Source organism: Gopherus flavomarginatus, chromosome 4 (assembly GCF_025201925.1).
Source record: "Gopherus flavomarginatus isolate rGopFla2 chromosome 4, rGopFla2.mat.asm, whole genome shotgun sequence".
Taxonomy (NCBI): Eukaryota; Metazoa; Chordata; order Testudines; family Testudinidae; genus Gopherus; species Gopherus flavomarginatus.
The window spans coordinates 82,981,994-82,995,383 of NC_066620.1; the positions used below are offsets into that span (position 1 = coordinate 82,981,994).

The window sequence follows — 13,390 nt, forward strand, 5'->3', positions numbered from 1 at the left end:
AGGTGAGATAATGTCTTTTAGAAGAACAACTTCTGTTGGCAAGAGAGACAAGCTTTTGAACTACACAGAGCTCTTCCTCAGGTCTGGAAGAGCTCTATGTAAGTTCAAAAACTTGTCTCTCTTGCCAACAGAACTTGTTCTACTAAAAGACATTATCTCACCCACCTTGTCTCTCTAATACCCTGGGACCAACATGGCTAGAACACCACTGTATATCTCACCTCAACTGACATTTCCCCACCACTGTTAAACTGCTCTAATGTAGCAAGGCATGGAACTCCCTGAACTGTGGCCCATGTCACCATTCCTCCCCTCAACACACATATACCCTTTAGCAGGGCAACAGCAGCAGCTAACAGGGATTTCAGAAGGTGAAGCTGTGGATTTGTTCATTCTCTGTGAGTGTTGTGTGACTCAGCTGCGGAGCCCTGACTTGGCCAGGTGAGACAGGTCTCTGTGTCTGAGTAAGGGCCTTGCTCCTGGAACACTTGAGGCTTTGACCAGAACCAGCATTTAAAGTTTCTGTGTAGCTATTCCCTCTCTGTTTGTGAGGGAGGTAGCCTAGCAGTGAGGCTTAGTATACAAGAACTGTCAGGTGAACGGGAGTGGCAAACTGGATCAGTTTTATGAGGTACATAACCAGGGAGCCTGAGTCTAATTTTAGGTCTGGCTATACACATAAGAATGGCCATACTGGATCAGACCAAAGGTCCATCTAGCCCACTGTACTGTCTTCCAACAGTAGCCAACGCCAGGTGCTTCAGAGGGAATGAACACAACAGGTAATCATCAAGTGATCCATCCCATCACCCATTCCCAGCTAACAGAGGCTAGGGACACCATCCCTGCCCATCCTGGCTAATAGCCATTGATGGACCCATCCTCCGTGAATACATCTAGTTGTTTTTTGAACCCTGTTATAGTTTTGGCCTTTACAACATCCTCTGGCAAAGAGTTCCACAAAATGAATGTGCATTGTGTGAAGAAATACTTCCCTTTGTTTGTTTTAAACCTGGGGCCTATTAATTTCATTTGGTGACCCCTAATTCTTGTGTTATGAGAAGGAACAAACAGTTCCTTTCTCAACATGAGTCATGATTTTATAGACCTCTATCATATCCCCCCTTAGTTGTCTTTTCCAAGCTGAAAAGTCCCTGTCTTATTACTCTCTACTCATATGGAAGTTTTTTCATACCCCTAATAATTTCTGCTGCCCTTTTCTGTACTTTTTCTAATTCCATTTTTTTTTAAATGCATGCAGATCTGCATGCAGTATTCAAGATGTGGACCTATCATGGATTTATATAGAGGCACCTATTTATGTAGAAGCACCTTTCAGGCTAGACTACAGCAGTGCAATTTCCTGGCCACAAAGCCTTCAGCACTTAGGAAACTTCAGCTAGTACAGAACACTGCACAACCTCTCCTCAGCAACACATTCATCCGCTAATACATCACATCCATACTCCACACTGGTTTCCCATAGAATTCAGAATCTAGTTCAAGGTCTCAGGCCCTATCTTCAAGGTACGCAATGGACTGGTCCTAGGATATCTAAAAGATTTCCTAAACTCCAGAACAAAGACCGTGGTCAACAATTCTGCTCGTCAGGAACAGTGAAACTCTATAATAAGGGTAAAGTTTGTCTGTGCAGTAGAAGGAACTTCCTTGTGGGCCAGCCCCAGACTGTGGCATGAACTCTCCCAGGAACTAAAATGCATCATAAACCTTGCCACCTTCTGCTCCAAGTGCAAGACTAATTTCTTTGAACTTACCTTCTCTAGCACATATATAGCAACTTGTATAGTTAAATTAAAAAACAAAACCTAAATCCCTGCAAAAATAAGAAACTCAATTGCACATGCTTCTTTTCCTGGGAAGAGGATGAAAGCACAAACACCATATGATAGATGTGTAATCATACTGCTTGATCAACTACTGGAAGGTGCTCAGATACCGGATGAGGAGAGCGGTATAAGAACATCTGGAGAGTACATATACTTTGATTTAGTACTGCATGACAGAGTGATACTGTATAGTGCTTTAAAAAAAAACCAAATCATTAAAGCATGTTATATGGATTAATAAATCGCTAATGGGGAAGTCTCAATGAGAAGCTGTCGATACAGAGTCATCACTGAACATGGGTGTTTCTAATGGACTTCTGCAGGGAGCAACAGTAGTCCAACATTATTGAATATTTTCACCAATGAATGAGAAGTAAATATAAAATCATTACTGATGAAATTTTGGACGACAAAAGATTGGTGGAGCGGTAAATAATTATGAGGACAGAGCCGTCCTCCAGAGATCTGGATTCAAGCAAAATATGTTTTAATACCTCTAGGAACAATGGATGGAGGCGATACCTACCAAATGGAGGATTGCATCCTGGAAAGCAGTGACTCTGAAAAGTATTTAGGCATCAGAGAAATGTAGGGCTGGAAGGAACTTTGAGAAGTTATCCAGACCATCCTCTCATGCTGAGGCACAACCAAATATACCTCTAGATTATCCCTCACAAGTGTTTGTCCAATTTATTCTTAAAAACCTCAAACAATGCAGATTTCACTGCCTCCCTTGGAACTTAACTATCCGTATAATTAAGGAAAACTTTCTAATATCTAATTAGAATCTCCCCTGCTGCAGTTTAAGCCCATTACTTCTTGTTTTACCTTCAGTGGACTTGGAGCACAATTAATCACAGTCCTCTTTATTACTGTCCTTAACATATATTTGAAGACTTATCAAGTCCCCCCCTCAGTCCTCTTTTCTCAAGACGAAACATGCCAAGTTTGGTTTGTTTTTTTTTTAAACCTTTCTTCATAGGTCAGGTATTCCAAACCTTTTATCATTTTGTTTTCTCTTCTGGATTCTCTCTAATTTGTCCATGTCTTTCCCAATATGTGGTGATCAGAACAAGACAAAGTACTCCAGCTGGGTTACCAGTGCTGAGCAGAATAAGACAGCTACCTCCCATGTCTTATATATTCCTCGTAATACCACAGCACTGTTAGCTTTTTTGGCCACTGCATCACATTGTCGACTTATATTCAAACTGTGATCCAAAATAAACCTAGGATCTTTTTCTGGAGTGCCACTGCATAGCCAGTTATTCCCCATTTTGTATTTGTGCATTTGATTTTTTCTGTCCTAAATGTAGTACTTTAGACTTGTCTTTATTAAATTTAATCTTGTTGATTTTACACAAATTCTCCAATTTGCCATGATCATTTTGAATTCTAATCTTGTCCTCTAAACTGCTTGTAACCCCTCCCAACTTGGTGCCAATCTGTAAGTTTTACAAGCATATTCTCTACTCCGTTATCTAAGTCATTCATGAAGGTGACAAAAAACTGAACATGTGTTCCCATTGTGATGCTATGGCAAAAAAGGCTATTGTGATCCTTGGATGTATAAACATGAGTTATGAGTAGGTCTAGGGAGGGATTTTACCTCAGCGTATGACAGTAGTGAGACCAATACTAGAATACTGCATTCAGTTTTGGTGTCCACATTTTAAAAAGGAAGCTGAAAAATTGGAGCACGCACAGAAAAGAGCCACAAAAATGATTGAAGGGTTGGAGAAAATGTCTTATGGTGAGAGAATTGAAGAGGTCAATCTATTATTTTATCAAAGAAAACTGAGCTGTGACTTGATTACAACATATAAATACCTTCATGTGGACAAAACACTGGGTACTACTCAAGGCTCTTTAATTTAGTGGGGAAACAACGAACAAGAACAAATGTTTAGAAGCTGAAGACAGACAAAACCAAGTGAGAAATTTTTATTTTATTTAATTTATTAACAGTGAACACGTTTACTACCAGAACAAACTACCAAAGGAAGTGATGGATTCTCCATCTCTTAATGTCTTCAAATCAAGAGTGGATGCTATTCAAGAAGACATATTTTAGTTAAACAGAAGCTGTTACTGAGCTGGGTCACTGGATGGCATTCTATGCTGATACACAGGAGGTCAGACTAGATGTCTAATGGTCCCCTTCAGCCTGCAAATCTTTGAAACCCTGCTTGCCTGCCTGCCCGCCCGCCCACACACACACCCCTTTATCAAAGTTTCCCCTCCATGTGGGGGGTTTGGTGCAGTGGTTGGTTGCGTTAGGATTACAGACCATAAAAACCTCTTTACACAGAGAGACAGCACCAAATTATGCAGCAATACTATGAGGAAATTCATAAAAAAAACTTCCTTTCTGTGCAAAACAAAAAGTCCTATATAAATCCTTGTGAATACTTAAAGATGTCACCAGTGATCAGCACCAACATCAACAATTGCACAATTTTTTATTTTTATAAATAGCGACTTCTTTACTGATTTTACAGTTTCAAAGCCAAAGCAAACAAATTCAATCAAGTACATGTCATTTCATTAATGGTGAACCATTACTCACTACACTTGCATATAAGTCTGATCATAAAAGGATTAAAAATGTGACGGCTTGGCTATTTCCAGAAATTTCTGTGCATGATAGCAAATAAGTTGAAAGAAACCAAGATGCATTTTGGTGGAAGCATCTCAACGTGGTGACCTGCCTCTTTCAGATACCATTCATTGACTATTCAGACAAAATTGATATGTCCCTACCCAACAAAAATCCTTCATCTACCTTCTCTGTAGCTCTTTTCTATGTAACTGGAATAAAGCATTAATATTTAAAATAAAGTTTCAAATATTGCTTAGTTCAACAGAATCATCAACATTATTTACATAAATAGTAGACTTCATTATAGCAAAAGTGTTGTCATTATAGGTGCAAAGTTGCTGAGATAACATGCAACGCTGGGAACCATTTTGGGATAACATACAACATTAGATGGTACTTTACATGTTTCCATAAACTTGGCCAAATTCATGAGTGGCACTTCTATGATGTAATTTTGGGATGAAAAAGGAAAGGAGGTGGAGATATTCTAGCAACAAATAGAGTTCTCCGAATTCCTCTGAAGTGTACCAAGTCACATTCCTGCTGTATGAATCTCGGAGCAACAATAAAGACATATATAGATACAGGGTAGCAGTCATTTAAGTAGTTTGTGAGCACTGTATTGGTGCTCACTGTTTTCTATGGTTTAAGAAGTATTCATTAAACTAAGACCTTGAATATTTGTATATAGTTAACAAACATGATTTTGTGGCAGTCAACTGTGTCCAGATAGTGTCGTCTTGATATTTTGTTGTGTAATGAGAAAAGGACATCACTAATCACAATAAATGTTTTCTATATTAACAATTTTTTATAAAATGTAGCCATTTGGGAGGGGGCTCAGAGCTGGGGAAGGGGGGGTTGGGTGAAGGAGGGGATTTGGGGTGCAGGCTCTGGGCAGCTCTTACCTAATGCAGCTCCTGGAAGCAGCCAGCATGTCCCTGATGCCCCTTGGCACAGGGGCAGACAGGGGGCTCTGTGTACTGCCCCAGTCCATAGGCACCACCCCCAATTGGCAGTTTCCCAACAATGGGAGCTGTGAAGCCAGTGCTAGGGGAAGCGCATGGAGCCCCCTGGTCACACCAGCGCCTACAAGCCGGAGGTACATGCCAGCTACTGTGGCCTATCAGGCTTTTAGCAGCCTGGTCAGCTGTGTGGACTGGACCCGCCAGATCCCTTTTTGACTGGGTGTTCTGGTCGAAAACCGGACACCTGGCAACCCTAGGTGAATGGCATGTCTTCTCCTTCAGCAAGGTCTGACAGTTGTGTGTCTCGGTCACCCCAACTGACACATCCCCACATACTGCTAGTCAAAACCTACCTCCTTATTCAAACTCCACATACAGTATGGGTGACCATGGTCCTGGACGGGCCACGCTGAGAATGTCAACTCAGGGCAGACTACAAGAATTAGGGTAGGTCAGACCCACTCCCTGTCCGCCCAACCGCCGTGCAGCTGAAGCCCCCATACCAGGACACCTTGCTGAGCTTCACCCCTACTCCCAGCCCAACCCACCCCCCTCCTGCATCTGAACCCCATCTCTACACCCAGACCACCCTGCACTCACATCTTCACCCCGACAACCCCCACCCCACTGAGCCCAAACCAGTTGCACCCAGGCCCCCATCCCACCAAGCCCCACTCCCCCAGCACCCAGACACTCTCGCCCCCCCGGGAGCCCCATCTGCTCACACCCAACAACCCCCGCCCCCACCCCCCAGCTGAGCCTCCACCACCATCATCTGGACTCCCCCACAGTCTCAATATCCCTTCACCAAGAACCTTCTCAATGAGCCCCTGTTCATCCAGATCCCCCACAACGAGCCACATGCACCCACAATGCCCCACATGGAACCTTCTCATAGACTCAGACTCTAGGACTGGAAGGGACCTCGAGAGGTCATCGAGTCCAATCCTCTGCCCTCATGGCAGGACCAAATACTGTCTAGACCATCCCTGATAGACATTTATCTAACCTACTCTTAAATATCTCCAGAGATAGAGATTCCACAACCTCCCTAGGCAATTTATTCCAGTGTTTAACCACCCTGACAGTTAGGAACTCTCTCCTAATGTCCAACCTAAATCTCCCTTGCTGTAGTTTAAGCCCATTGCTTCTTGTTCGATCATTAGAGGCTAGGGTGAACAAGTTTTCTCCCTCCTCCTGATGACACCCTTTTAGATACCTGAAAACTGCTACCATGTCCCCTCTCAGTCTTCTCTTCTCCAAACTCAACAAACCCAATTCTTTCAGCCTTCCTTCGTAGGTCATGTTCTCAAGACCTTTAATCATTCTTGTTGCTCTTCTCTGGACCTTCTCCAATTTCTTCACATCTTTCTTGAAATGCGGTGCCCAGAACTGGACACAATACTCCAGTTGAGGCCTAACCAGCGCAGAGTAGAGTGGAAGAATGACTTCTTGGGTCTTGCTCACAACACACCTGTTAATGCATCCCAGAATCACATTTGCTTTTTTGAAACAGTATCCCACTACTGACTCATATTTAGCTTGTGGTCCACTATAACCCCTAGATCCCTTTCTGCCGTACTCCTTCCTAGACAGTCTCTTCCCATTCTGTATGTGTGAAACTGATTTTTTTTTTTTTTTTTTTTTAGGAAGGAACAAAAGCCCCATACCTGGATCACATACACACTAAGCCCCTCCACACTTGGATCTTGAGCGAGCCAGCCCACAGCTGGTGTGCCTGGTGCAGGGCTGCTAACCCTGGTGAGTTGATTCACTTGCTACTCCTGAGGGAATTCTGCACCTGTCATAACTATAAAGGGAAGGGTAACAACCCTCCTGTATACAATACTATAAAATCCCTCCTGGCCAGAGACACCAAAATCTTTTTACCTGTGAAGGGTTAAGAAGCTCAGGTAACCTGGCTGACACCTGACCCAAAGGACCAATAAGGGGACAAGATACTTTCAAATCTGGGGGGCGGGAAGGCTTTTGTTTGTGCTCTTTGTTTTTGTGGTGTTCAGTCTTGGGACCAAGAGGAACCGGACATCAATGCATGTTCTCCAAACCTTTCTGAACAAGTCGCTCGTATTTCAAACTTGTAAGTAAACAGCCAGGCAAGGCGTATTAGTTTATCTTTGTTTTCTCAACTTGTGAATTTTACCTTTGCTAGAGGGAGGTATCCTTGTTTTGTTGTAACTTTGAAACTAAGGCTAGAAGGGGTTCCTCTGGGCTCTTTGAATCTGATTACCCTGTAAAGTTATTTTCCATCCTGATGTTACAGAGATAATTTTTAGATTTTTTTTTTTTAAATAAAATCTCTCTTTTAAGAACCTGACTGATTTTTCCATTGTCCAAAGACCCAGGGCTGTGGGTCTTTTGATCACTTTGTAACCAATTGGTTAGGGTGTTATTCTCAAGCCTCCCCAGGAAAGGGAGTGTAAAGGCTTGGGTGGATATTTTGGGGGAAGAAGAACTCCAAGTGGTCCGTTCCCTGTTTCTTGTTAAATCACTTGGTGGTGGCAGCGTACCAGGTTTTAACCGAAGCTGGCAAAAATAAGCTTAGGGGGCTTTCATGTGAGTCCCCACATCTGTATCCTAGAGTTTAGTGTGGGGAAGGAACCCTGACAGCACCAATAAAATATAAAATTCTGTGCACAATATTTTAAAATTCTGCAAATTTTATTATTCAATAAAAAAACATGGAAGCTCCAGCATGGCAGTGGGGAGCACAATGCCACTGGCTGCATGGAGGTGGGAGAACGCCCTGCAACCCCTCCTTCCCCAGTCCTTGGGACCCTGACCTCTAGGGCAGGCCTGGCCCTTGCGCTGTGTCAGGGTTGGGTACAGCCTCGCTGCCGAAATCGCGTCGGAAGGGGGATGTAGGGTGATCTCCTATCCCCACGCCACCAGTGGCCTGCGCTCCCCATTGCCATTCTGGAGCCTCCCCATTTATTTATTGAATAATCAAATTTACAGGAGTTTTAAAATATTTAAAATATTGTGTACAGAATTCCCTCACGAGTGCTGAACTTTGAACACGAATAGGAACTCTACTGAACCACTGTATCTCTTGCTTTTAAGTCCAACTTTAGGCAAACAGAAAAGTCTCATGTTCTTCTGGTAAACATGGCTCAGCCATTTGGCAACAGAAAAGCTTCAGAAACAGACTCCAAGGAGAAACTGCTGAGCTGGAATTGATATGCAAACTAGATACAATCAACTTAGGCTTAAATAGGGACTGGGAATGGCTGAGCCATTACAAACATTGAATCTATCTCCCCTTATAAGTATTCTCACACTTCTTATCAAACTATCTGGACTGGGCTATCTTGATTATCACTTCAAAAGTTTTTTTCCCCCCTCTTACTTAATTGGCCTCTCAGAGTTGGTAAGACAACTCCCACCTTTTCATGCTCTCTGTATGTGTATATATATCTCAATATATGTTCCATTCCATGCATCCGAAGAAGTGGGCTGTAGCCCATAAAAGCTTATGCTCAAATAAATTTGTTAGTCTCTAAGGTGCCACAAGTACTCCTGTTGTATTAAGACACAAGGCAGCCATTGCATACTCAGTTCAATTATTATTCCTAGCACAGCTTCTTCCTACTGATACAATCCTGAATGATAGTTGCTTGAACTTAGATATTCTTTAAAAATGTATTTTATTCTCTGCTTCATCTCCTAAAGCAAAACCATACACTTAATTTCATCCAGCAGAGCTTCCTAGTGTTGCTAGATTTTGAAACACAAGACACAAGGAGGAAATTCATCAGTGTCTACTGCTGATACTTTTTATGAATCTTGCTGAAGATTTTTGGATTTGAGGTACACATATGTATGGCAGAATTCCTAAAGGTATTGCAGTTTAAGGTGAGAACATTCTAAAAGGAAATCAGTCACAATTTAGATATTCTGTACAGAATTCTATCAAACATGCTGTATGGAAATCCTTGCCAAGCTTTGCACCCAGAAGGTTTTTTAAGAAGCAATGCCCAGTCACAGTGTGACTACATTTTACAATCCATTTTAATCCATCTTCCTATTATTTAAAGCAAGGGTAAAGAGCAACGAAAGACAATATTTGGAAACCAAGAAAGCCTAAACCAAACTGCACAACATAAGACTTACTAATTAAAAACCTCTCCTGTTAAAACTCATCATTGAACTAAATACTTACATTTTTACAAGAGAGGCGTGCAGAAGAGAAGGTGAAGAAGAGAAATACTGTAGATTCCAAAAATGTAAACTAATGTTGTAGTAGAATACAACAATTGCACCAAAGCATACCCCCTTTCAGATACCTAAAAAAAAAAAAATCACAGCAACAAGACTGGACAGGACCTGTAATTAAGCATGGAACACAGCTGGTTAGGGAAATACCTACATCCATCCTCCACCCTACCCAAACAAAAATTAATGCCTCTTCTCTAATGGACACCATCTGAGACTGATAAAACACTCAACATACTAAGGAATTAGTTTCAAACTTAAGATGGGTAAGAGGTGCATCACAAAGAAGTGGTGAAGTCTACAGAACTAACCTGAACATACCAAAAGCATTACTTCATAATGCAGAATAGCAGTGAGACACTTCTTACAAAAAAAAAAACAAAAAACAAAAAACCACACAGGACTCTATATTAGTTTAAAAAAAAAAAATCTTGTGCATGTTCTCTGTTGTATCAGGGCTTGTCTACATCACAAAGTTGCAGCGCTGGTGAGGGGGTTACAGCGCTGCAACTTAGGAGGTGTACACATCTGCAGGGCATCACCAGCGCTGCAACTCCCTGTTTGCAGCGCTGGCCGTACTCCCGTTTTGTCTCGGGTGTAGAGGATCCAGCGCTGGTGATCCAGCGCTGGTAATCAAGTGTAGACACTTACCAGCGCTTTTCTTGACCTCCGTGGAATAAGCAGGTATCCCAGCATACCTGAGGAAGCCTCTGGTAATCAAGCCGGTCTCCTTCCCCGGTTTGCTCTCGCGTTCCCCGAACCCCTGAGCAAGCAGGTCTCCTTCCCTGCGGTTTGCTCTCACGTTCCCCGAACCCCCGAGCAAGCAGGTCTCCTTCCCTGCGGTTTGCAGGGGGGTTCGGGGAACGCGAGAGCAAACCGCAGCGAAGCTGGTCTCCTTCCCTGCGGTTTGCTCTCGCGTTCCCCGAACCCCCGAGCAAGCAGGTCTTCTTCCCTGCGGTTTGCAGGGGGGTTCGGGGAACGCGAGAGCAAACCGCGGCGAAGCTGGTCTCCTTCCCCGGTTTGCTCTCGCGTTCCCCGAACCCCCGAGCAAGCAGGTCTCCTTCCCTGCGGTTTGCAGGGTGGTTCGGGGAACGCGAGAGCAAACCGCGGCGAAGCTGGTCTCCTTCCCCGGTTTGCTCTCGCGTTCCCCGAACCCCCCTTGAAGCCGCCCAACAGCGCTGCAGCGTGGCCACATCTAACACCACTTGCAGCGCTGGTTCCTGTAAGTGTGGCCACTCTGCAGCGCTGGCCCTATACAGCTGTACTAATACAGCTGTAACAACCAGCGCTGCAAAATTGTAGATGTAGACATACCCTCAGACACACAATAGATTGTGGAGCTAAAGCCTCCTTCCTCCCCAAATTGCCATTTACACAGCCCCATATGTTTTGGTTTCTCCTAATAAATACAAATTTGGAAGACAGACAACAGGAGCTTTGCAGGTAGAGCACAGGAACTCGGAAAGCCCATTTCACAATGATTGCTTTTCACAATATAACTTACTTTTCCCCCCTACACAAATGATTTTAAATGATTTTATCCTCTGATCCTAAAGAGACTTAACTGTCTCATTCAAAAACCTCATTGATACGCAAAGTCCTGTGGTTTACATGAAGTATCCTGAATGTCCTTATTGAATAAGAACTATACATGAATTTAAAACAAGGCGGCCCACCGCAGAAGATAAAGTAGAAATACAGTTTTAATTTATACTGACTGCACCTCCAACTCCATCCTGATTAATGGAAATAAATTCAGTACACATTTACGGGATTAAAACATGTTGATTTGTAATTAAATGCAGTCCTTACACTAAATTTTGTATTTTTTGCTAATCAGGAAGATGCACTATAACTACACACATTTATTCAGACATTATATAGCTTTATTTACATTTAGTCAGATTATTAATCTTTACATTTTTGTGATCCATTTCTTATTTACCAAAGGATTTTTTTTTTAAACTTGTGATTTGTCTCAGGCTCTACTTGGATGGATAATCAAACTCAATTAAAATGCACCAAAAAAGAGTATTAAAAAAATAAATAAAAACCACCTTAAATATGCTGGATACATTCGAAAAAAAAAGAAGTTTAAACATGTTTTGTACTTAAAAATTAACCAAACTTATTAAACAAAGGAAATATTATCTGTCATTAGTGAATTGACCTGAATTGTTTCTGGTCACTATGTCCTTCAAGATTTCAGAACTTGTACATCTCATCCTCACACCTAGTTTTCAGAACTTGTACATCTCATCCTCACACCTAGTTTTCATTCCTAAATTGGAAGAGGAAAAACAAGCTCTCTTGCTTTAACTCCCAATTGCTTTCTGAACTTTGAAAGAATTATTTATTGAACTGAAGTAGTTCAATAAACAGAAATGAAGAAAATATTCCTCCGTATCTGCAGAAGAAGATAGTGCTGTTAAAATCTGGTTTAGCATACCAACAAACTATGATTCCATGTACTTAGCCAGTGGCTTCCACCAGTTCAGCGGAAACTCTGACAGCAAACGTACTTAACATTATTTTTGTGTTTAATTTTAATGATTAATAAATTGTAGTAAGCTTAGTACTTAAAGACAGGTTGTCAATTCAAATTTAATTTTAAATCAGGCTATTTAAAAAAAACTATGTTTAATTTAAATAAAAATACATTTTTAGACGTCTGATTTTTTTATCCATTCTGTTTACTATACATAAAATAATCCTGAACTAGTCTCATTTGTTATATTCACTATGAGGCTTTCTGAGTAGAAAATAAATACCCTATTATCAGTTAGTGCATGCATTAATGTAACAAGAATAAAAGAGTCCTTTGTCTCCCAAGTAAAACATCTGGATATTCAACAGAAAAACTGAAGGGCTGCTCCTAATGAAATATTGTTTTCGTTTAAAAGGCCACTTATTTCCTCGATTGTAAGAATGATTCAGTCAGTCATTCTTCTCTTGGGACAGAATGTCGATCTGTAGGGATACCTACTGTGGGCAGTTAAGATAAGGGCATTCATAGGTAGACAAATCAGGGTATATTTTGAATTATTAGAATTTTACTTGGCAAATGGTAAATTTCTTCCACACTCTCAGACCAACACCATCAGTAAACCATTAAAACAGACAGAACAATTTCAACACAGAGGATTTCCTCAAATATCCATTTTTCAAGATTCTCTGGATGAGGAACTTGCTATCAAGCAGTCTCAAGTGGGACAAAAACACTCACCTCCAGATATCACTTCCTTTAGAAAACACGGATGACTTTATAACTTCAGGTGCCATCCATGCATAGGTACCTGCTGCACTCATTTTAGTTGTTCTATGCCATTCCCTAGCCAGGCCGAAGTCTGTAATCTTCAAAGTTTTATTACAAATGTCATCATGTTCTATCTTCTGAAGTAACAAAACTGCAGAAAAAACAAAGTTTGAATTTGAGAATGTTCTCATGTAGCAAAATACATGTTTACATTTTAACATTTTAAATACTAATGTTATATTAATTCAGTGTTGTAGTTAATATTTTAAGTGGCCAGAAGTGACTAATTTTGAGTTTTGATGTGATAGCTACTGTAACCTTGCACTGTGCCCCTATGAATTACCCGGTTAATCTACAGCATAATGTGCATGTTTCACTTAGAATTTCTTGACTTGTATTTAAAAATCTTAGCTACCGTGTTGTATTAACATAGATTTGGAATATAGATTCCTTTATTAAAAAGAGGCAGAGAAGTGTGATTGAT

At 41.4% G+C, this 13,390-nt stretch overlaps 1 protein-coding gene across 2 annotated transcripts in view; it reads right to left on the reverse strand.

Moving 5' to 3' along the window:
* The window catches only part of MAP3K21 (mitogen-activated protein kinase kinase kinase 21), a 61,323-nt gene that overhangs the window by 28,863 nt on the left and 19,070 nt on the right, over positions 1-13,390 (reverse strand). For both annotated transcript variants that reach the window (XR_007773827.1, XM_050949036.1), the window contains exon 2: positions 12,877-13,057. Coding sequence is in view for 1 of the 2 variants with exons in the window: in XM_050949036.1 (XP_050804993.1) it covers positions 12,877-13,057 (181 nt within the window). In the remaining variant the exon portion in view is untranslated. The remainder of the gene's footprint in view (positions 1-12,876; positions 13,058-13,390) is intronic.